The sequence below is a fragment of the Nycticebus coucang genome, chromosome 18 (genome assembly GCF_027406575.1).
Source record: "Nycticebus coucang isolate mNycCou1 chromosome 18, mNycCou1.pri, whole genome shotgun sequence".
Classification (NCBI taxonomy): domain Eukaryota; kingdom Metazoa; phylum Chordata; class Mammalia; order Primates; family Lorisidae; genus Nycticebus; species Nycticebus coucang.
Genome location: NC_069797.1, coordinates 62,051,401 through 62,077,007, shown reverse-complemented (window position 1 = coordinate 62,077,007; position 25,607 = coordinate 62,051,401). Strand labels below are relative to the sequence as shown.

The 25,607-nt window shown below is 38.5% G+C and overlaps 1 protein-coding gene across 7 annotated transcripts in view; it reads left to right on the top strand.

Annotated features, from left to right (window-relative positions):
- CDC27 (cell division cycle 27) overlaps nucleotides 1-25,607 on the top strand; it is a 90,595-nt gene that overhangs the window by 7,148 nt on the left and 57,840 nt on the right. For 5 of the 7 annotated variants that reach the window (XM_053568282.1, XM_053568281.1, XM_053568279.1 and 2 more), the window contains exons 2-4: nucleotides 12,596-12,671; nucleotides 22,224-22,371; nucleotides 23,906-24,031. In XM_053568282.1, the coding sequence (XP_053424257.1) occupies nucleotides 12,596-12,671; nucleotides 22,224-22,371; nucleotides 23,906-24,031 (350 nt within the window). The remainder of the gene's footprint in view (nucleotides 1-12,595; nucleotides 12,672-22,223; nucleotides 22,372-23,905; nucleotides 24,032-25,607) is intronic. The other 2 variants (XM_053568285.1, XM_053568284.1) reach the window with 1 other exon arrangement.

Here is a 25,607-nt window from a genome sequence, read left to right as displayed (position 1 = left end):
AGCCCCATTTTTCAGATGAGGAGGTTGAAGCCAAGAAAAGTTAAATATTTCCCCCAAAGTGAGGCTGCTGGAAGTGCTGGCATACAAAGCTTTCTACTTAACACTTACACTTACGGCAAAAGTAAACACATAGGTTTTTAGGAAGTCCTCAGATTTCATACAGGAGTAATTAGGTGATAATTGTTTACATTATAAAATAATACTTCTATTTATCACAGAGTTTCTCTCAATAGAGACTCCCAGAGATCCTTAATTATAAGCAATCTCTGAGTTATAGACATCAGACTTATGCACAACTTACACTTAAAAACAGAGGCCATAACAGTAAGTCCCCAAGTTATAAAAATTGGACTGATGTACAACTTGCATTTATGAATAGAGGCTATTACAGGTAGATGTACCTGTTCCAACTTACTTACAAATTCAACTTAAGAACAAATGTATAGAACTGTACATTCATTTGTAACTCAAGGACTGCCTATATTGATGACACATTCAAGAATACAGATAGACTTAAGGCTAAAACCAAAATATGAGAATGCTGGCTAGGTGCAGTGGCTCATACGTGTAATCCTAACACTCTGAGAGGCCAAGGCAAGAGGATCACTTGAGCCCAGGAGTTCAAGACGGGCTTGGGTGCTGGGTGCCGTGGCTTATGCCTATAATCCCAGCACTCTGGGAAGTGGAGGCAGTGATTGCCTGAGCTCACAGGTTCGAGACCAGGCACTGTGGCAGGCGCCTGTAGTCCCAGCTACTTGGGAGGCTGAGGCGAGAGAATTGCTTGAGCCCAAGAGTTTGAGGTTGCTGTGAGCTATGACGTCACGGTACTCTACTTGAGGATGACAAAATGAGACTCTGTCTAAAAAAAAAAAAAAAAACAACAACAACAACAGAAAATAGCCAAATGTGGTGGTAGTTGCAGCTACAAGAGAGGCTGAGACAGGTGGAATTTCTTGAGCTCCAGAGTTTGAGGTGGCATAGATATATGATGATACCACCCTGTGTCGTCGCAAACAAAACAAAACAAAACTAATAATAGGACTACCAAAATGTAAACATGTAAACATCATTTATTTTTTCATTTGCATACATTTACTAAGCCCCTGCTTTGAAAGTAATAATAGATGTTGAGAGTATAAGAGTGAACAAAAACATATGTACTCTGTATCTTGAGTTTATAATATAGAAAGGAAGACATCACTCAGATGCTGTCCCAATTAATGTAAAATTACAGCCGTGAGAAGAGTTACAAAGGGATGGTACCTGGTGCTGTTATAGTGTATAATAAGCATACCTAATCTCATCTGGGGTTCCAAAATACCCTATCTCAGAGAGAAATTTGAAGGAGGACAAACTTTAGAGCAGCAGTTCTCAACCTGTAGGTCGTGACCCCTTTGTAACAATGAAAATACATCCTGCATATCAGATATTTACATTATGATTCATTACTGTAGCAAAATTACAGTTATGAGGTAGCAACAAAAATAATTTTATGGTTGGGCGTCACCACAATATGAGGAACTGTATTAAAAGGTCGCAGCATTAGGAGACATTAGGAAGATTGACAACCACTGGTTTCGAGGAAAGGAATGGCACATATAGAAGACCTGTGCGGGAGGGTAACCTGGCAGGTTTGAGGAGCTGAAAGAAGGCTGTTGTGGAAAGCACGTGGAGTAAGAGAACATGATAAACGATGAACTGGAGAGGTAGGCATGGACTATATAGCACACGGCCTCACGCCTTTGGTTTTTAGTATAAGGGCAAAGAGAAGCCACTGAAGGATTTTAACCAAAGGTGTAAATGGTCAGATATAATTTGTGAAAAGCCTACAGGGATGGAGAGGATCATAGGATGGAAAATAATTTAAAGGCCAAGTAAGACACTATTAAAGCAATCCAGGCAAAATGAAGTCTGCCTTAAAAATGTAAATGTTTATTATGTTTTCTTCTTTTCATTATTGCTGTGGTTGCCTAATTTCAAAAGTGAACGTCATTTTGAAAGATACCTGTATGCATGTTTCCAGAACCTTAGGTCATGCCTGGCCTAGTAGGAAGATAAGAAGACCAAATCTGGGAGTTTAGAATTTAATAAAACACAGAGCTAGATTTTCATGTACCTTTATTGAAGGTAGGTGTTTTTAATCTTTATTCTATAGATAATTAAAGCTTAGAGAAATGACTTGACTAGTAATTGTTAGAGAGATCCCCTTTATCTTCCTTGGACTTGAGTGTGGAGATCATATTAAGCATTGAAGAAATAATTGTTGAGTCAAATGAGATTTGACTACCTTTAGTTTATTGTTTTCTGAGTGACATTTTTTAGCTTGCGGTGCAATCCAAATGTTGAAATTCTCAGAGAACATGAAGTAGTTTACCAATACTACCTTTTTCTCTATTTCTTTGCTATGTTGTAGTATAAAGGAGATGTGGGCTGGATAGTGGTGAGTTTATATTCATTTCTTACCAACCCCACATATTTTTCTTCTAAGGTTCAGTTTGTAAATACATGATTTTAAAAAAAAAAGCACCCACAATGACGGTGACCAAATGGGTGCCTGGGGAATAACGGGCGGCTTATTCATAATTTCTTATTGTCAGTAGAGACCTGACTTTATTTTCTCAAACTAGTTAGGTTGTTTTGTTGTTGTTTTGAGACAGAGTCTCACTTTGTTGCTCTCAGTAGAGTGCTGTGGCATCACAGCTCATAGCAACCTCAAACTCTTGAACTTAAGCAATTCTCTTGCCTCAGCCTCCCAAGTAGCTGGGGCTATAGGCGCCTGCCACAACGCCCAGCTATTTTTTGGTTGTAGTTGTCATTGTTTGGCAAGCCTGGGCTGGGTTTGAACCCACTAGCTCTGGTATATGTGGCCAGCGCCATAACCACGGTGCTACGCGCACCGAGCCTAGGTTGTTTTTGTTGTTGTTTGGAGATGAGAGTCTCACTCTGTCACCCCGGTTAGAGTACGGTGTCACATCAGGCTAGCTCACAGCAACCTCTAGCTCCTAGGCTCAATTGATCCTCCTGCCTCAGCCTCCCACATAGCTGGGGCTATAGGCCTGCCACAAGGCCCCAGCTATTTTTTTGTATTTTTAGTAGAGATGGGGTCTCGCTTTTGCTCATGCTGGTCTTGAATTCCTGAGTCAACTCAAGCAGTCCTTGTGCTTCAGCCTCCAAAGAGTGCTAGGATTACAGGTGCAAGCCATGGCATCTGACCTATTTTCTCAAACTAGTTAGGTTTTTAAATTTTTTTTTTTTTTTTTCAGTTTTTGGCCGGGGCAGGGTCTGAACCTACCACCTCCAGTATATGGGGCCAGCGCCCTACTCCTTGAGCCACAGGCACCACCCAGGTTTTTAAATGTTATTTTGTTTTTTGCTGTATTCAGGATCGTGTGCCAAGGTAGATTCAGTGCTCAGTGAAAGTTTACTAAATGGATGAAGGATGTTCTTCAAAAGTGGTAGGCACACTGAGTGAGATGACAAGGTAAATGATCTGAGTAGTATGGAGGAAAGTATACAATATGCTCTAGGCTGCTATTGACTAGAAAAATCTGTGTATCTTACGGGTATTTATAAATTACACTACTAAGATGTTATTGCCCCAAAGCCTGATCTGTTCCAACCTCTTTTTCAGACATTGACATAAATCTTCTTCCTAGATTTACGAGGAGAGTCTCATTTTTTTTTTTTTTTTTTTTTTTTTTGTAGAGACAGAGTCTCACTGTACCGCCCTCAGGTAGAGTGCCGTGGCGTCACACGGCTCACAGCAACCTCTTAACTCTTGGGCTTACGCGATTCTCTTGCCTCAGCCTCCCGAGCAGCTGGGACTACAGGCGCCCGCCACAACGCCCGGCTATTTTTTGGTTGCAGTTTGGCCGGGGCTGGGTTTGAACCCGCCACCCTCGGCATATGGGGCTGGCGCCCTACTCACTGAGCCACAGGCGCTGCCCGAGAGTCTCATTTTTTATCGCTCTCGGTAGAGTGCTTGGCATCACAGCTCACAGTAACCTCCAGCTCCTGGGCTTAGGCGATTCTCTTGCCTCAGCCTCCTGAGTAGCTGGGACTACAGGAGTCCACCACAACACCTAGCTATTTTTTTTGTTGTTGCAGTTTGTCTGGGCCTGGATTCAAACCCACTGCCCTTAGTATGTGGGGCCAGCGCTCTACTCATTGAGCCACAGACACCACCCCTCTTTTGCTTTTTAATATTTTAATTATTATAGAGAGGAAGAAAGAACTAGATGTTATTTTGTATTGTTTTATATTGTCCACATTAATTTTCCATTTTACTCATAGTAGTAAAAGTTAATTATAGTAAGACTGTCTTAACTTGTGTTCTAGCTCCAAATTTGGTTTCTAAGTTTATATGTCTGTAAACAGAAAACGGATTCAGAGTTCCAAAACGTACACTCATTTCAGTGAACGTTTATTGAGCATTTACTATGTTTGAAGGCCATTACCTAGGATGATTAGGGAAGTACCTAGTTAACTCAGATAATGAGTGAGTTACAGAGAAAAATAATCTGGTTTTTGTCCTTAAGAAGTTGAGGATAATGGGGCGGTGCCTGTGGCTCAGTCGGTAAGGCGCCGGCCCCATATACCGAGGGTGGCGGGTTCAAACCTGGCCCCGGCTGAACTGCAACCAAAAAATAGCCAGGCGTTGTGGTGGGCGCCTGTAGTCCCAGCTACTCGGGAGGCTGAGGCAAGAGAATCGCTTAAGCCCAGGAGCTGGAGGTTGCTGTGAGCTGTGTGATGCCATGGCACTCTACCGAGGGCCATAAAGTGAGACTCTGTCTGTACAAAAAAAAAAAATAATAATAAATAAATAAATAAATAAAAGAAGTTGAGGATAATATAATAGCCAAATAATAAAATCTGATATAAGAAAGTATAAGCAAAATTATCCAGAACCTAAGACACAGTAGTTAATATTGCATGAGATAGGTCTAGAAACGTTTCATGAAAGGCAAGAAAACATGCTAGCTGAATTTTGAAAAAAGAATGACTAAAATCTCAAGAGACAGAAATGAAAGACAACAAATAGAGCAAACAGAGGCAACAATGTTAGCAAAGACTTTGAAGTATGAAAATTCTGGTGAATTTTTAGGGACCAATAGAGGATTTTTCTGATACTAGACAACAGGCAGCTTTTGTGGGATGTGAAAACAGAGCTGAAAAAGGGAAGTTAAAGCCAGATGAGATTCAAAAATCTTATTAAGGAGTTTGTGTTTTAGTCTTCAGATTTTTTTTTCTTCTTCTTCTTTTTTTTTTTTTTTGTGGTAAACTCTGGGTTTCTCCAAGAGGAATCACTAGAAGGTTTTGATGAGCAAGAAATGATGATGATGGAAGTATCTAAAACTTATTACATAATTACTATGTATGTGCGAGGAACTGTTATATACCTATATGTACTCAACAGGAGTTTTATGTTTTAAATGAAGAGATTAAGACTTAAGAGCCGGGCGGCGCCTGTGGCTCAGTGAGTAGGGCGCCAGCCCCATATATGCCGAGGGTGGCGGGTTCAAACCCGGCCCCAGCCAAACTGCAACAACAACAACAAAAAAAAAAAAATAGCCGGGCGTTGTGGCGGGCGCCTGTAGTCCCAGCTACTAGGGAGGCTGAGGCAAGAGAATTGCGTAAGCCCAAGAGTTAGAGGTTGCTGTGAGCCGTGTGACGCCACGGCACTCTACCAAGGGCAGTACAGTGAGACTCTGTCTCTAAAAAAAAAAAAAAAAAAAGACTTCAGAGCCATTGGGTTACTTGCCCATGACTAGTAAGTTGTAGATCAAGAATTTGAGCCTAAGTGGCTCAGCGCCAGTAGCTCAGCAGCGAGGGCACTGGCCACATACACTGGAGCTAATGAGTTCGAACCCAGCCCAGGCCTGCCAAACAACAATAACAACTACAACAAAAAAAATAGCTGGGCATTGTGGTGGGCACCTGTAGTCCCAGCTACTCAGGAGGCTGAGGCAAGAGAATCACCTAAGCCCAGGAATTGGAGGTTGCTGTGAGCTGTGTGACGCCATGGCACTGTACCGAGGGTGATAAAGTAAAACTCTATCTCTAAAAAAAATCCCTGGAAAGCTACTTTGAAAAGGAGGAAAGACCAGATGAGACAGCAGAAGACTCTAAGATTGCCAACAAAATGAAAGCTGCATTTAAAAGAAAATTCGAAGAGTCCTACTTAAATTAGGAGTTCATTGCAACAGATGATTCACATTGTCCAAAGCTGCTTTGTGTAATATATGGTGACTAGCTATCCAAAGAAACCACGAAATCTTCAAAACTGCTTCACCACTTGGAGACCCCAAACACTGTGCATTAAAAGGAGGAGTTTTCAAAGGACAAAAAATGTGAATACGAAGAATAGAGAATTATTGAAGGCTACCACTTCATCAAATGTGTCTGCACTGAGAGCATCATTCTTAGCGGCTAACTGCATTATTAAAGCTAAGAAGCCCCTTACTGTTGGTGAAGAGTTAATCCTGCCTGCTTCTAAGGACATATGCTGTGAACTTTTAGGAGTGGGTGCAGTTTAAAAGGTGGGGCTTGGCTCCCGTAGCTCAGTGGTTAGGGTGCTGGCCGCATACACTGGGGCTGGCGGGTTCAAACCTGGCCCAGGTCTGCTAAACAACAATGACAACTACAACAATGGGGTGTTGTGACAGGTGCCTGTAGTCCCAGCTACTCAGGAGGGTGAGGCAAGAGAATCACTTAAGCCCAAGAGTTTGAGGTTGCTGTGAGCTGTGACACCATAGCACTACCAAGGGCAACATAATGAGACTCTGTCTCAAAATAAATAGATAAATAAATAAAGTAAAAGGTGGCACGTGTTCCTTTGGCTAGCACTATAACTAGATGAACTGATGAAATAGCAAAGGATATTGTGGCACAGTTGTTAGAAAAGATTAGTGTGTCACTGAGGTACACAATCCGGGTTGACAAGTCTACTGATGTTGACAGCACAGCAACAACACTTGTATTTTGTGTGATGTATTTTTCAGGAAGATGTTTTGTGTACTTTTGTTGCCAACCAAACTATAGCTTCAGAACTATTAAAGTCTTTGGATGATTACGTATCAGTCAGGAAAACTTAACTGGTCATTTTGTATCAGTATACATGCATGGATGGAGTGCTGCCATGCCTGGATTGCTGCTCAGGTCAAGGAGGTCTCTTCTGAATGTGAGTCTGTACGTTGTGTCATGCATAGAGCAATGCCAGCTGGCTGAAAAAAGTCACGTGAACTAAACATCTTGCAGAATGTGATCAAAAGTCTCACCCATGGGAGGTGCCTGTGGCTCAAAGTAGTAGGGCACCAGCCACATATACCGGAGGTGACGAGTTCAAACCCGTCCTCGGCCAAAAAAAACTGCAAACAAAAAGTATCACCCACGTTAAGGAAGAGATTAAGACTTAAGAGCCATTGGGTTACTTGCCCATGACTAGTAAGGCCCTTCACTCTCATCTCTTTAAGCAGCTCTGTGAGGAGATGGATGCAGACACACGTCTTCTCTTACACGCAGAAGTAAAGGTGAATCATTGGCCAGAGTTTTGGAGTTCTGAGAGCTACTCCAGGGATTCTTTTAGAAATACAGTCACCTCTGGCAGCAGCACATCTCAGTGACACAGAATGGGTCACAAAACTTGCTTACTTGTGTGACATACTCTACCTGTTCAACAAACTCACAGTCTGTCAATCTGTCACTTCTGGAGAGAATGACAGCTGTATTCAAGTCAGCAGATAAAGTAAAGTGGCTGCATTCAAAACCAAACTGGAATTATGGAGATGGGTGAACATTGGGATTTTCATTAGCAAAGATTTGGAAGAGACTGAGCCAGAACCACCTTTCTCCAAGCTTATGCATGATCACCTATCTCAGCTTTCAAAAGAATGTAACCATTACTTCTCAACCACAAACGACCCCCAACCTGGGAAGGAATGGATCTGCAATCCATTTGTGAATTAGCCAGGTGAATCAACTTTATGCGTGCTAGATGAGAATCAACTGCTTAAGATCACAAATGATGGTGGCCTTAAAAGTATGTTTGAGATAACTTCAAATCTCTTCATACATTCTAGATTAAAGTCAAGCTGGAATATCCTGAGATTGCCGCAAAAGCACTGAAAAGCCTGCTTCCATTTCCAACATCCTGTCTTTGTGAAGCAGGGTTTTCTGTAGTGATGGCAACCAAAACAAAATTATGGAGTAGATTAGACATAAGCAACACACTTTGGGTGTTACTGCCTCCCATCACCCCCAGATGGGATCTGATTGCAGGAAAACAAGCTTAGGGCTTCCACTGATAATGTATTAAGATGAGTTGTACCATTATTTCATTACATATTATAATGTAATAACAATAGAAATAAAGTACACAATAAATGTAATGCACTCGAATCATCCCTAAACTACCCCCTCACACCAGGGTCTGTGGAAAAATTGTTTTCCATGAAAACAATCCCTAGTATCAAAAGGATTGAGGACCACTCTAACAGGATATGCAGATAACAGGATATGGTAGAGGATCATATCTAACAGGATATGCCAACTACTTCTGAAAATCTTGGGTGAAAGTGAAACAGAATTGACGTTAAATTTCAGACCAAAGGGAGATTTATTTGTAGCCTAATTTGGGTGGATTGTGATAGGAGGTGGTTTTAATAATTAATTTCCATTGATATATGTAAGATATATTAATCGGTATAAGAAATGGGTTAGGACCAAGAAGGAAGTATGAACAAGAGGGCTTGGGAGTTGAGTAATTCAAGACTTTGTTTTCAAGCAAAGGAACATGATTTTTCTAGTAACATCTTGGGTTAATATTAGATCAGATATCCTCTTTCGCTTTGGGAATTCTTTTGAGCAAGGAGATTTTTAATGAAAATAAATCTTTTCTATAAGCCCTTTTTAAACTTTAATTTCACTGGGGAGCTTGTTAAAATGCAGACTGTGGTGGGGTCTGAGATTCTGTTCTTCTAGAAAATTTCCAGATGATGCCACTGTTGCTGCTCTAAGGACTACACTTTCAGTAGTGGAGTTTTAGATAGTTCTTTAAAGTAGCAAGGAATGACTGGTTAAGAACACAAACATTAGAGAGGAAAAATGCTGCCTATGTTAGTATAGGTTACTTAAAACTAAGTTTGAATTCTGGACTTCTTTTTTCCCCCTTATATCTGGATGGGACTATTCAAGTCAGGCGTCTTTGAGACTTTATAAAATTTAAGCTATGTGGATAACAAGAGGCTCTAGAATCCCTAAAGTAAGTTCATTACTAGTCTTTCTTTCTTTTTTTTTTAAGATAGAATATCATTCTGTCACCCAAGCTAGAATGCAGTGGCATCATCATAGCTCACTGCAACCTCAAACTCCTGAGCTCAAGTGATCCTCCTGCCTCAGCCTCCCAAGTATCTGGGACTACAGATGTGTGCCACGACGCCCGGCTAATATTTTTATTTTTTATTTATTTATTTATTTATTTTCAGAATTCAGGCATTCTTTTCTTTTTAATTTGTCCTTTGCCATCACTTCTAATATTTTTATTTTTTGTAGAAAGAGTCTTGCTCTTGCTCAGGCTGGTCTCGAACTCCTGGCCTTAAGCTTTTCTACTGCCTCGGCCTCCCAAAGTGCTAGGATAACAGGCATGAGCCACCATGCCTGGCCAAGTTCATTACTAGTTTTGAGGAAATAGGAAAATAAAGCTTTGAATTGGCCAGGCATTCGAGACTAGCCTGAACAAGAGGAAGACCCCGTTTCTGAAAAATAGCCCTGCTTTGTGGCTTTGTAATCCCAGCTACTTGGGAAGCTGAGTAAGAGGATCACTTGAGCCCAAGAGTTTTAGGTTGCTGTAAGCTATGATGTCATGGCACTCTTACCAAGGGCAATAAAATGAAACTCTGTCTCAAAAAAAAAAAAAATATATATATATATATCACACCTTTGAGCTAAGTCATTGACTTTTATTTTTAAAATTATAATTAATATTCATAGCAATATTAAACATTTCTCATTTAACAGAATTTATTAAACTTTTTCTCTATTCAAGGCATAGTAATCACTTAACATAATCCAAATGTACAATTATAATGTCAATTAGCTAGTGATTGGTAGACAGATTTTACTGTCTACCAATTAAGTTCAAATTATGAGCTAGTGGACATGCTAAAAATAAAAGGTAACTAACTGTTGTATCATGATCAATTGTAAGATACCTCAACAAAGGATCTATATATATTTTTTTTTTTTTGTGGTTTTTGGCCGGGGCTAGGTTTGAACCTGCCACCTCTGGCATATGGGACTGGCGCCCTACTCCTTGAGCCACAGGCGCCGCCCGATCTATATTTTTTTAATTAATTGGAGATTTTTTATCAGATTGGTAAAAATTTAAAAGTTTGACAGTGCTTAGTATAGGCAAGGATGCAAAGTAATAGGAACTCATATTGTTAGTAAGTGTTAATTAAACCAATGATTTCAGAAAATGATTTGATATTATATACTAATGATGAGCATGTGTGTGTTCAACAACCCAGTAATTTTATTCTTTTTCTTTCTTTCTTTTCTTTTTTTTTTTTTAGAGACAGAGTCTCACTTTGTCACCCTTGGTAGAGTGCTGTGACGTCACAGCTCACAGCAACCTCAAGCTCTTGGGCTTAGGTGATTCTCATGCTTCAGCCTCCCGAGTAGCTGGGACTACAGGCACCCACCACAATGCCCAGCTACTTTTTTTTTGTTGCAGTTTGGCCGGGGCCAGGTTCAAACCTGCCACCCTCAGCATATGGGGCTGGCGCCCTACTCACTGAGCCACAGGCGCCACACAGTAATTTTATTCTTAAGTACATATTCTAATATGGAGAAGGTCTTTCTTATTTGTTTGTTTTGTTAATTTGAGGGTTGTTTTGTTTTTTTGAGATGGGGGGGTCTCGCTGTGTTGCCCAGGTTAGCATGCAGTGACTATTCACAGGTGCAGTCACAGGGCATCTCAGCCTTGAACCCCTAGACTGAAGCAGTCCTCTCACCTAAGCCTTCCAAGTAGCTGGTAGTATAGGCATATACTATTGTGTCTGGCTGGAGAGATTTTTTTTTTTTTTTTTTTAGTAGAGACAGAGTCTCACTTTATGGCCATCGGTAGAGTGCTGTGGCCTCACACAGCTCACAGCAACCTCCAACTCCTGGGCTTAAGCGATTCTCTTGCCTCAGCCTCCCGAGTAGCTGGGACTACAGGCGCCCGCCACAACGCCTGGCTATTTTTTGGTTGCAGTTTGGCTGGGGCCGGCTTTGAACCCACCACCCTTGGTATATGGAGCTGGCGCCTTACCGACTGAGCCACAGGTGCTGCCCGGCTGGAGAGATTCTTAAACATGTACCTCAAAAGATGAATATGAGGGTGTTTATTGCAATATTGCTATAATTGAAAAACACATTTTGGTATATTTATACAATGGAAATACTATTTATTCATCAATGAAAATGAATTCCAGCTATACATATCAAGGATGAATTTTTAAAACATAATGTTGGGTTTTAAAAGGAAGTCAGAATATATGTATACAATATAACTATTAAAAGTTGAAAAACAGGGAAAAGTAAAGGTTAGGGATGATATATACAAATGTAACAAAATTGTGAAGAAAACCAAAAGAAGGATCAACAAAATTCAGGGGGGCTGTATGTCCCACCAAGGGCATTTCCTCTTTAGGGGAGGAAGAAGTTACATTACCAACAAGGAGCACACAGGGGTTTGGAGGATATTGGTTAATATTTTAGTTCTTGAGCAGCAGAGTGAGTACATGTGCCTAAGTGTTTTTATCTATTGTTACTTAAGATGTGCTTCCTCATATATACTTTGTTTCATAATTCTAACATAGAAATCATATTTGAATGAATTAAAGGCTTTTTCAGTGATAACTTGTTTTCCAGTATGCTTCCTTGAGTGGGTGAGAAATGGATGTCATTAAAGGTAATATGCGAGGAAGTTTTTATGGGCAGATGACATACATTCAAATATCTCCCTCATGTATATCATACAAAGTGGTTGGGGATCACTGCTATTAAGAATTTAGTAGAGTAGGCAGGCCTATAAACAAATAACTGTTATATAATGTGAGTGCTCTACTAAAAGAGGTATGTTAAAAAAGAAATGGCTAGAGATCAGCCCAGAAATAGAATAGAGGAATAGAGCTCTTTAGGGAAGAGCATTTATAACAGGAGGTCGGTGACATTACCTGATGAAGGAAATGAATGCACAGAGGCACAGAAGCATAAGCATTTGTGGAGGTGAATGTGTAAATTTAGATATATTTGGAGCCCTACTCTGAAGAGCTTTATCTTTTTTTTTTTTTTTTGTGGCTTTTGGCTGGGGCTAGGTTTGAACCCGCCACCTCTGGCATATGGGACCGGCGCCCTACTCCTTGAGCCACAGGAGCCGCCCTGAAGAGCTTTATCTAACACTCTGTGGAGTTTGTTCTGTGGGCATTGAGATTTCATCACTTAATTAGGGATATTATTTTGAGAATTATGGGCAAGGCTCTGTGATAGTATGTATGTTTTGAAACTCTCTGTGGATGTATGTATATTTATGTTCTTATTACTGCACTTACAGGCTGCTATATGGCAAGCACTAAACCACTATGCTTACCGAGATGCAGTTTTCCTCGCAGAACGACTGTATGCAGAAGGTTTGTAATCTATTCATTTCTATAAAACTCTACAAATGAATACAATATATAGAATTCTATCACTCTATAACTGTAACAAGATTTGGGGTATCACTTTTTTTTTCTTTCTGATTAACACTAGTTCACAAGAACTTGACTTGTATTTGTGTAGTCTTCTTACATGTTACTTTCAATAACTGTAAAAATTGATTCAGGTTTATGCGCTATGATTTACTTAATCATTTTCCATAAAAACTTACTTTTATTATTATTATTAGAATAGAGTCTGTATTCTGTGGCTAAGAGCATGGATGTAGGGTCTACATCTTTGGTATAAATCCTTACCCTATCACTTATAGATACAGTTTTATAACATTAGGCAAGTCACTTTAATGTCTGAGTATCTCAGATTTTTCATCTGTAAAATAAAGATAATAATTGTATCTTAGAATTGAAAAATAAAGTAAGATAGTATGTTTAAAGCATTTGGCACACTTTTTTTTTGCGACAGTGTCTTACTATGTCGCTCTCGGTAGAGTGCTATGGAGTCACAGCTCACAATGACCTCAAACTCTTGGACTTAAGCGATTCTCTTGCCTCAGTCTCTCAAGTAGCTGGGACTACAGGTGCCCGCCACAACTCCTGGCATTTTTTTGTTTGTTTGTTTGTTATTGTTGTCATTGTTTAGCAGGCCCTGGCTGGATTCGAACCCACCAGCCCCGGTGCACGTGGCTGGTGCGGCCCTAACCACTAAGCAATGGGTGCCAAGCCCATTTGGCACATTTTTAAAGTGTGTAACTTGAAAAACAAAGAAAAACACTTGGCACAGCCATCTGCTATGGTAATAAATGCTCAATAAACATTAGTGGTAATGTATATTTTTCTTCTATCATTAAATTACAATTCTCTTTCTACGATGCTGATATAGATATTTTTTTCTTTTGAGTTATTTCCTCGGGTTATATTCTCTAAAATGGAATTTGTAAATTAAGGATATGATTATTTCTACAACAAATTACCTTTGCCGTGTTACTAACTCTATCAAAAGAGGGTAATAACCTGGGTTGTCACCAACAGCTTAAGAATATAACTTCTTTCATAGTCAGACCTATTAGAATCAGATTTGATCATTTTATTTTATTTTATTTATTTTTTTTGAGACAGAGTCTCACTTTGTCACCCTCGGTAGAGTGTCGTGATATCACAGCTCACAGCAACCTCAAACTCTTGGGCTTAAGCAATTCTCTTGCATCATCCTTCTGAGCAGCTGGGACTACAGGCGCCTGCCACAACGCCTGGCTTATTTTTGTTGCAGTTGTCATTGCCATTTTAGCTGGCTGGGGCCAGGTTTGAACCCGCCACCCTCAGTATATGGGGCTAGTCCCTACCCACTGAGCCACAGGTGCTGCCCCCAGATTTGAGCATTTTAATGTATATTTTGCTTACTTGAGAAATGTGAAGTATTGTTTTTATAATTAGGAATTCTCGGTATTTTCTCAAGTATTTAAAATTTTCCTTTGCTGTGAGCTGGTCTTTGTTTATTGTGCATATGCCTCAGATTATTGCTTTTTAATCTTAATTCTATTGAATTCTGATATTTGAAATTTTTATGTATTTGAACTCATGAACTCATCAATTTTGTTCTATTTCTATGGGGAAAGACTTTAGGATTTAAGTGCACTGAGAGCAGATACTGTTCTAGCTCAGTAATAATGACAATAATAATTATACCATTTATTTCTTACCTGTATACTACCTTAATATTAGTTGTTTATTTCATCTTCAACCATCCCATAAAATAGACATTGCTATTGCCATTTAATAGGTGAAGAAATCGAGACCAATGTCCACAGGCAGTAAGTAGTAGATTCAACTTTACCAAGAGTAGCAAATATCTGCCACTCCTCTGATTTACAGTCACATCATTAATCAATCACAGTACTCATTCCCACTGAACCACACTCAGAATTCTGGCTGACAGTATCAGTTGGTCAGAGTTAATAATGCTAAAGGCCTCCTGTGTCACTAGTAGCAAATTCCTATGTTTTAGGGAAAGACATTTAATAAGGCATGAGGCTGAAGAAGCTGATGGGTAGGATCTTCTGTAAGTCAAATTCTTGAAATAATTTCTCAACTTCACAATTCCTTGTCATCCATTTGTTTTACTCCCAAGAGTTTCATAATCTGCCTAAGATTGTGGTGGAAGAGAGAAAAGAATAATGGAATGGTGTAAGAGAATCTCAACTCAGATATTCATTAGCCATTTGATCTTAGAAGTTACTCTGAGCCTAATTTTCCTCATCTTTAAGATGGGAAGAGAAATATCTATTTAACAAGATAATGTTAAGGACTAAATATGGGTAATATATGTAAAGAATCTACTGTAGTTTATGGCACATAGGAAATCCTTTAAAAGTTTCCTCTTTCCAGCCGGGCATGGTGGTGCATGCCTATAATCCTATCACTCTGGGAGGCTGAGGCAGGTGGATTGCCTGAGGTCAAGGTTCAAGACCAGCCTGAGCCAGAGCAAGACCACATCTCTAAAAATAGCCAGGCACTGTGGTGGGTGCCTGTAGTCCCAGCTACTTAGGAAGCTGAGGCAAGAGAATTGCTTGAGCCCAAGAGTTTGAGGTTGCTGTGAGCTATACATGATAGCACTCTACCAAGGGTGACAAAGTGAGACCTGTCTCAAAAAAAAAAAAAAAAGTTCCCTCTTTCCCCTAGCATATGCTAGTACAGTAGCTTTTTTGATTTTTTTTTTTACCCTTATTATATAGGATGTACTGCAATATTTTCTATTGAGCTGAATTTTTTCTTGTTTTAGTGTAGGTCAATAACTAATAAGTTGACTTTGCAGTGAGTTGAGATTTGCCGTTTAGAAAAAAATTGTCGTAATTTTATCATCTCCCTCCACATTCCTCTCTCCCTTTGTAAGCATGTATTATTCCTTCCCACTGCCAATGCCCAATCTCCTTGACCAAGGTTTTTCTCCATTGCTAATTGATTAACTGTTAAGAATAAATAGAAATGGGTGCTATATTTAAAAGTAAGTGTTAGACCTGTGGTTTTCAACCTTTTTTATCTCCAGGCACACTTGAACCTATAGTTAAACTTCCCTAGCACACTTAATGTTGATCAGAAAAAGTAATAAAAAAAACTATGCTTTGAACTTCTTCTGAAAATAATTTAATTAATGATCTTTAAAAATATTCGCAGCATACCTATGTTCTTCTCACAGCACACAGTTGAAAAATCACTGTTTAGACTAAGGAAAAAAATACATTAATGCAACCAATGTAGTAGGTCCTTGAAGGTATATACATGTGTATGAAATATGATTTGTTGATGTTCAGAAAATTCAGACAAGTTTTATGTGCATTTTTTTCATAAGGAATTTGCTGTCTTTGAGACCATAAGGAACTGAGGATTATAACTGGTAAAACAAAAGGAAAGAGAAACACCTATAGCTGAAGACATGTGTCAACATATATATTCCTAGGTTATTTTGAGTGTCCTAGCTCAAAGTTCAAAATTGCTTATAGTCTAGTGTTTTACCTTAAATTAACATAGGTTTTGCATCCCACTATAAAATATTTGAGGTTTTGTTTTTTTTGTTTGAAACAGAGTCTCACTCTGTCACCCTGGGTAGAGTGCCATGGCATCATTACAGCTCACAGCAACCTTGTCTTGAGCTTGAGCAATCCTCTTGTCTTAGCCTTCCGAGTAGCTGGGACTACTGGTGCTTGCCACAAACACCCTCCTAGTTTTTGTTTTTAGTAGAGACCAGGTATTGCTTTTGCTTAGGCTGGTCTTAAACTCCTGAGCTCAAGCAGTCCACACGCCTCACCCTCCTAGAATGCCAAGATTATAGGCGTGAGCCACCATGCTAGGTCAATGTTTGTTTTTTTATGAATATTTCTTTTTCTTTTTCTTTTTTTAAGAGGTGAGATATCACTATGTTGATCAGACTGTCCTTGAATGAACTCTTGGGCTGAGTGATCCTCTTACTTTAGCTGGGACTACAGGTGCATGCCACCAAGCCCAGCTGGGATGTGTTTTAAGTTACCCTAAAATTGTTCACCAGTTTTGTACTTGTCTTAGTGAGTGAGCCGTATTAATAGATTGCATTGGGTACATCAATGTCAGTAAATGGGTTCAGCTGAAGAGAACTGAACCACAGTAGTACATAGTAGGTTCAACATCTGTTTCCCTTCTCTGTCTTAGCCATGATGTTGCAAGCCCAAACTCACATAAATACTGTCTGAGTTTAAATGGTAACTTTTAAAAACATTTTTTACCAGGTTGTATTATGGTAATTATTAAAAGGAAATATCCAGAATATTACTAAAGATGTGACATAATATGTGATTTTTCAGCCATTATTGATCTAAAACTCAACTGTTTTCATCAAATTAACTTGAATGTTGGCTCAGCGCCTATGGCTCAGTGGCTAGGACGCCGGCCACATATATTGGGGCTAGTGGGTTCAAACTCCGCCCAGGCCTGCTAAGAACAACAATGACAACTGCAACCAAAAAATAGACAAGCATTGTGGCGGGTGCCTGTAGTCCCATGTACTTGGGAGGCTGAGACAAGAGAATCGCTTAAGCCCAGGAGCTGGAGGTTGCTATGAGCTGTGACACCACGGCACTCTACCGACGGCGACATAATGAAACTGTCAAAAAAAAAAAAGTAACTTGAATGTTAAACAGGCATCAAACTCAGGATATACAAAGCTGATATAAGATACTCCTATCTCTTACTAGAAAAACCTTTTGATTTTTCCTTGCCTCTTCCCATTTCCTCTCAAATTACTCAATTCCCTTTATATTCCTTCATAAAACATTGGGAGGTATCTAACTGCTGTAAGGATCTGTTTCTAAATCTTTATACAATTTGCAAAGTTCTGCACAATCTGGCCATCTATTTTCTCCTCATATATTGCCACTTTCCCCCTCAAACACTAAGGAGGCTTTTAAAATTGCCTTCAGCCCTCTTATCTATAGTGTATTACTCCAAGCATGGTTTTAAAATATTTATGAGTGCTGTTCACCCTATCCTTAACAACCATTTACTTAGGATACAAACAAATGTAGAGAAATAAAATGTGAGAATAGTATTAAAACACTAATGTTGTGTATGTAGGTGAAGTGTTCAACAGCAGAAATGATTCTGAAGTATGGTATGAACCATGCAACATAGGAAAAGTACAGCACCCAAGAGAATAACAACAGTAGGCAATAAAAAGTTATTAATGGGGGTGGCGCCTGTGGCTCAAAGGAGTAGGGCGCTGGCCCCATATGCCGGAGTTGGTGGGTTCAAACCCAGCCCCAGCCAAAAAAAAAAAAAAAAAACTGAATCAGAAAGTTATTAATGGGGTGGCACCAGTGGCTCAGAGAGCAGGGCACCGGCCCCATGTATCAAGGGTGGCAGGTTCAAACCCAGCCCTGGCCAAACTGCAACAAAAAATAGCTGGGTACTGTGGTGGGTACCTGTGGTCCCAGCTACTTGGGAGGCTGAGGCAAGAGAATTGCCAAAGCCCAAGAGCTGGAGGTTGCTGTGAGCTGTGATGCCATGGCACTCTACCGAGGGCGACAAAATAAGACTCTGCCTCTTAAAAAAAAAGTTATTAATGAAATAGAATTACTTGACTTTGTGGCTCAGTGTCACGTGTATCCTCTGTTCCATATTAATATCAGATGACTATTCAAGTATTGTAATTTTAGGAAAAGGCCAAAAATAACTAAACTGATAACACATATAGCCCTTAAAATGTGCCAGACGCTATCCTGAGTGCTGTACGCATAGTAAATCATTTAATCCTAACAGCAACCCTTAAAGGTAGGGGTCATACATCCTTATTTTATAGATGAAAAAAAGAGACCCCATGATCATATTGATGTACACAGCTATGATTTAACAAAAAAATAAAAAAAGTGAGAGTCAGAAAAGTTAAGTATGTTGCTCTAAGTCATAGCAGCACCAGAATCTGAACCCAAGCAACCTAGCTCCAGAGTCAGTACTTTAATCTGTATGCCATATTGCCTGTAGTTGATTTAAGAACTGAAAAGATCACAATTCATAAATGGTTTTATAGATTCTATGCCCTTAAATACGCATAACATCAGAGTTTTTAATAGGGTATCCAGCAGAGTACTGTAACATCTCTAAAGAATTCTCTATATTTTTAAGTTTATCAAAGTTAGAGAACATTCACCTCAAAAATTTTAAATCTTGTCAAAACTGACCCATTTTAGAAAGGTTGCTCATTTAGGTTATAAATCAACATGAAGAGGTGTCCATATGGTTTAAAAGCATTGAAGGACTACTTTGCCTTCCTATTTGATGTCTGGAGGATGCAAGGTTAAACTCCTCTTACATTCAAAAGACCTTTCTACTTTTGTAGCCTAACCTGTTTGTAAAAAGAGGAACTTCAGTATTGTTTCACAACATATTTGTTTTTCACTTAACAAAGCATGTTATTTTATTTTATTTTTTGAGTCAGAGTCTCACCATGTTGCTCTTGGTAGAGTGCCATGATGTCATAGCTCACAGCAACCTCAAACTCTTGGGCCCAAGCGATTCTTTTGCCTCAGCCTCCCAAGTAGCAAGAACTACAGGCACCCACCACAATGCCTGACTATTTTTTGTTGCAGTGGTCATTGTTGTTTAGCTGGCCTGGGCTGGGTTGGAACCCGCCAGCTTCGGTGTATGTGGCTGGCACAGTAACCACTGTGCTACAGGCACTGAGCCAACAAAGCATTTTAGAAATCTTTCTATGTCAGTCTTTTTAACAACAGTAGAATGTTCCATTATATGCATGTACTGTGATTTAACTGGTAATAATATGTGATTGATTTCTCAATATTACTTTACGAGTGACTTCATGGAATTAATGCTAACTTTATCCATGATTATGAAATATATTATGGATCTTAGAATTGTAGACCCCATATTTTAATTAAGGCTCCGAAGTAAAGGATGGTAAATAAATGGCATGCAAACATCTGTAACTATTTCCGGATCCTATTATTTTGAGCTCCAAATACTTACTACCTAAGCCATAATCAGCCTCAAAATTTTTCTGGAATTGGCATTTTAGGTAGCCAATATCAGTTAGTTGGAATTACTGTTCCAGACGAGGAATCTATTTGTCAGTCCTATCCAATAAGCATACTGCATGCTTTTTTAGATTTGTTATGGCTATTTACTATTGGTTTATTAGTTATGTTTTGATTACTGTTATCTTTTTCTACTGTCAAGTTAATTGTGTGTGGGCACTGTCAGAAACCATTCATGTGTTTCATAGCCCTTCAGGTTGTTCTGAATTTACCTTACAGTTTTATTATTTTTAGTTTTTACCTAAACTACCAATCAATATTCCTATCTTAATATATAATTTTTATGTTATCACACTTAAAAAAGGTAATTGTGCACTCTGGGAGGCTGAGCTGGGTGGATCGCCTGAGCTCAGGAGTTCAAGACCAGGCTGAGCCAGAGCGAGACCGTGTCTCTAAAATTAGCCGCGCCTTGTGGTGGGCCCCTGTAGTCCCAGTTACTCAGGAGGCTGAGGCAAGAGGATCACTTGAGCCCAGAAGTTTGAGATTGCTGTGAGGTAGGCTGATGTCACAGAACTCCACCCAGGGCAGCAGTGTCTTTTAAAAAAAAAAAAGTAATTGCAGTATGACACTAAAATCACACACACACAAAGAATAATTGGTATCTGTGTGTTATTAGGGAATTGTACTGCAGTAAAAATGGGCCTACACATTATCAAGTGTAAACAAAACACTTGATAGAGCATCAGTGTGGTTCAAAGTTAAACTAGTTTGTGGGGACCATTATTTATTAGTATGATCAATAATTAGATTAAACTTAATTTATAGAATGAGAAAAAAGGCCATTGCAAAATCTAGAAAAAATTATACTTTCTAATGTGAATGAGCACTTGTAACACAGTGAAATTAATAATTAAATTTGTTCCTACTGTAATAGAACTCACCATTTATTTTTTTGCATCAGCAGTATGTATACTACTATATATCCCGTTAATATACGAGTACCAAATTTTTTATCATGTACTGTATATTATTTTTAACTTTAGGGTTTCGTGAAAAATCATAAGATGAACTAGAGAAGAAAGATTCTATTGGTCATATGACAAAAGTAAAATTTCAAATTACTGTTTTATTTCAAATCTGGTGTCGAATTAACTTTTCAGGAAGATGTAACAAGTTTGTACTTTAGAATAGTAGTTCTCAAACTTTAGTGTGCCATAGAAGTACCTGAAGGGTTTGTCAACACAAATTGCTGGTTCCACTCCCAGAATTACTGATTTAATGGGTCTGAGGTGGTCCATGAAAATTTGCATTTCTAGCACGTTTCTAAGACAAGCTGATCCTGGAACAGGGACTACACTTGGAAGAGCCTTCTGCCCAGTAGGGTTATTATATAACCCATTTTTAGAAGTACAGATTTGTGGGTTTTCCCTCTCTTTCCATCCCCTTTATTATTGCCTTTATAGACTTACCTGGATTAGTTGGGAGGTTATAAAAAAAGAGGACAGTTTGATAAATAAGTCATCTCTTGCCTTTGAACAGCAATTTTTTTTTTTTATGTTTTTTTGGAGACAGAGTCTTATCCCCCTTGGTAGAGTGCCATGGTGTCACACTGCAACTCCTGGGCTTAGGTGATTCTTTTGCCTCAGCCTCCCGAGTAGCTGGGACTACAGGCGCCTGCCACAACGCCTGGCTATTTTTTTCTTGCAGATCGACTGGGACTGGGTTTGAACCCACCACCCCTGGTATACAGGGCTGGCGCCCTACCCACTGGGCCACAGGCGCTGCCCAGGACAGCATTGTAATTTTTGTTATTGTTTGAATCAACAATGTTAAATTGGTGTAGGCAGTCATAATTTCAATTTTTTTTCTTTATCTTAGATATAATTTGATATGTATTTGGGATTAGAAACAAGTGTTTTGGCACTGCCTACAGCTCAGTGGGTAGGGCACCAGCCACATAAACCCAGACTGGTGGATTCGAGCCCAGCTTGGGCCAGCTAAACAACAGTGACAACTGCAACAACAAAAAAATAGGCAGGGTGTTGTGGTGGATGCCTATAGTCGCAGCTATTGGGAGGCTGAGGCAAGAGAATCGCTTAAGCCCAAGAGTTTGAGGTTGCTGTGAGCTGTGACAACACAGCATTCTCTACCAAGAGCAACATGGTGAGACTCTGTCTCAACCAAAAAAGAAAAGAAAATTATTATCTAAAAGATGTTTTGCTAATTAACTAAAGGTGGAAGAGGGAGGTATTTGCTTTTCTTAAGGATTTACAGAGAATACCATGATTGTGAAGACTGTATTATTTCCTTGGTTCTTTATAGAGAGAAGGTGATCAGGAGATGGGGAACTAATTTTTATATTAGCAAAATATTTCTCTATTATTCAAATTTGAATTAACAAGACTGTTTTGTGTTAAGTTAAATAGCATGCTTAATTTTTTTCTTTTTTTGCTAAGCTTGTTTATTGCCAGATAAACAATAGCCAACTTTTTTTTTTTATGTCTGTTCTTAGTACACTCAGAAGAAGCCTTGTTTTTACTGGCAACCTGTTATTACCGCTCAGGAAAGGCATATAAAGCATATAGACTCCTGAAAGGACACAGTTGTACTACACCACAATGCAAATACCTGCTTGCAAAATGTTGTGTTGATCTCAGCAAGTAAGTTTTAAAATCTTTTCTAGCTGATTTTGTTTTACCCACACTGTAGAATTTTGGATAAAATTATTTTCATTGATTAAATCTGATTAATTCCCTTTCTTCCATCTTTCTTGGTAAAGAGATTTTGTCTCTTTCAGTAACATTTGGAATGTTAACACTGTTGCCTATGGCATTATTTATGTTGTAGAGATATCATTATTATGGTAATAATAGAATTTAATTCTGGAGAAAGTTATAACGAATTCTTTTTTTTTTTATTAATTCAGAGCTGTGTACATTAATGCAATCATGGGGTGCAGTGTGCTGGTTTTATTATACAACTTGAAATATTTTCATCAAACTGGTTAACATAGCCTTAGTTATTGTGTTATATTTCTTAGTTATTGTGTTAAGACATTTATATTCTACACTTAGTAAATTTCTTATGTACCCTTGTAAGATGCACCGTAGGTATGGTCCCACCAATTACCCTCCCTCCACCCATCCTCCCCCCTCCCCTCCCCTCCCTTACTAATTCTTATCACTTTATGAAATGATCACAAATATTATTTTCTTTCCTTTGCTTTCAATGTTAAACCAATTTGAATAAACCTGAAAATTTGCCAGTTCACTTGAGATTAATGCTCCCTTGAGTTTAGGTGGTTAGTTTCCTTTCAAGATCATTTTATGGAGCATTTCTTTTGTACATTGCAGTTAAACCAAGTCAGCTGTCCCTATTCCCCCTTTGGAGACAGCTAGAGATACAGAGAGTTATGTTTTGTTAACTCTTTTTCTGTGCTATTAGAGATGGAATAATGGTAAAGTGACTAAACAAATATCTTCAAAAGCCTGTATGTGTATTTATTTTGTGGGTTTTACAGTAGGAAGATACAAATAAGTTAAAAATCCCAGTAAAAGGACTTTACATATCTACATTTGTGTTCAGGATAGGCTATGTAAACTTCAGTTTTCCATGTGATTATTTTGATGGTTTTTCAAGTACTTTAAAGCACAGACTGTTATAGACTCTGATGTGCTAAAAATACGTAGTGAAATTTGATAATTCTTTTTCATTTGGGGAACATTTGTGATTTTCTATATAGAGAAAACATGATCAATAGAAAGAGATGAAGTACTAATCAAGTTTCATCTCTAAATATTTAATATGATTGAGGCTATCAGATATGTTCTTTTCAATGAAAACATATTAGTGTTTAATTGGAGTGCGGATTTCTATTCCAAGGAATTATAGATAGAACTAAGAAGAGCTACCATATTTGTTAATGGAGAACTGTTTATATTCATCCTCCCCCCCAACTAGTACAAAGATCATCTTCTAGTTCTTCAACATGAGTAATGAATGTGTTGCTCAGAGACTAAATCTGGTTCCATTTTTAAAATCAAAGTTTTAAGAGGGTAAATTTCCAGCCTCCAATTCTAAATACATGTTTACCACTATTCTAAATTAAACAAAATTCATCTCCATATTTAGACATACATTAGTAATGCAGAATGATTTTATATTTTTAAAAATCTATAAATTTATGTTTTAAAGGCTTGCAGAAGGGGAACAGATCTTATCTGGTGGAGTGTTTAATAAGCAGAAAAGCCATGATGATATTGTTACTGAATTTGGTGATTCAGCTTGCTTTACTCTTTCATTGTTGGGACATGTATATTGGTAAGTAAGAATGATCCAAATTATCAGAAAAGCATATCTCATATGAGAATATGAGTAGTTTAGAAAACTAATCTGTGTTTGTTTTTTGCACTTGGCTGAGTAGTATACAATCTTCTGATTCTATGACCTTATGAAGCCTGTAAAATAATGAAAATAGTAGAGTTGTTGATCACATTTTTGACTCTCCATTTAGCCTTCCTAGTATAATAATAGCTACAGCAACATTGCCTAATAATTGAGTGTACATGTTAGTTTTTTTACCTCAGGTGAAGAAGTAAAGTGTCTTCATGTGATCTACTGAGGAAAAAAAAAAGAAGAAAGTGAAATTTGTTTTCTCTAATATTAAATACCAGTGCTCCTGGTATTTGCAAGCTTGCAAGCAAGTTTCGGTAATAAAGAATAACAGTTCTCATATAGTATGTCATAGTGATTTTGAAATGTGTTCCAAGAAATTTCCTACAATGGTAATTGGAATAATTGTGATTTTGTAAATAATTTTTTAATTTATTTAATTAAAAAAATTTAAAGAGTAAATTAAAATTATCACTACAATAACCTTGTTCTTACCCCTTTTCATTCTGAAATACTTTGGAGTTAAGGAGTAGTGGGTGAAGATACTACGTATAATTAGTTGTTCGTAACTGCCCATGGGAGTGCTTCGCGTGTATAAATGTCATCTGTTGTGTATCATGGAAGAAGTGACTGAGGACTGCTTGTCTAAAGAACCAAAGTAGTATCTGAAGATAAGTTAAGGCTAATTTGAATAGTGGTTAAAAAAAACCCTGGAAAATATCTTTTTGAAAAATAAATTATTTGACTGTATTTGTGGGGCTCAATAGAGGTATATCCAGCCATTGACATCGCTCTTGAGAATAGTAGTAAATATAGATCGATAGCTTCATTTATCTTAGGAAGATGATGGGGAATATTGAATTTTTTCATGTAGCTATTTTTCTTGTCTTAAGAAACTTTGAAATCCATCCTCCATTACAGCTATATATAGTACTTGGCACTGGGAATATAAATATAAATAACCGTAGTCCCTACCTGAAAAGCTTATAATAGAGTAGGGGGAGAGAAGCAGTAACAAAAGTTCGTAAGTATGATATTGTGAAATATGTATTTGGTCTTCAACCCATTTCCTGGCATATAACTCTTGAAATCCTTAGAAACTCCAAAGTGATATTTTTTTGTATACTGAAGAGTTGACTGGTGGCTGGGATCCCTGGATAACTCCGGTTTGGAAAGACCTGGGCAGGATTAGAGGGTTGTGACTTTCAGCCCCACTCCTTGACCTCCAGGGAAGGGAGAGGGGCTAAAGGTTAAGTTGATCACCAATAGCAAATGGTTTAATGATTAATTAAATGTAGCCCTCCAGATCCTCAAGTGCATTCTCTCAATTGAATCCAAATTTCACAAAACAAATCCCTTTATTAAAAGAATTTGTTCCCACCAGGCAAGGTGGCTCACCCCTGTAATCCTAGCACCCTGGGAGGCCAAGACAGATGGATTACTTGAATTTAGGAGTTCAAGACCAGGCTGAGCAAAAGTAAGACCCCATCTCTACTAAAAATAG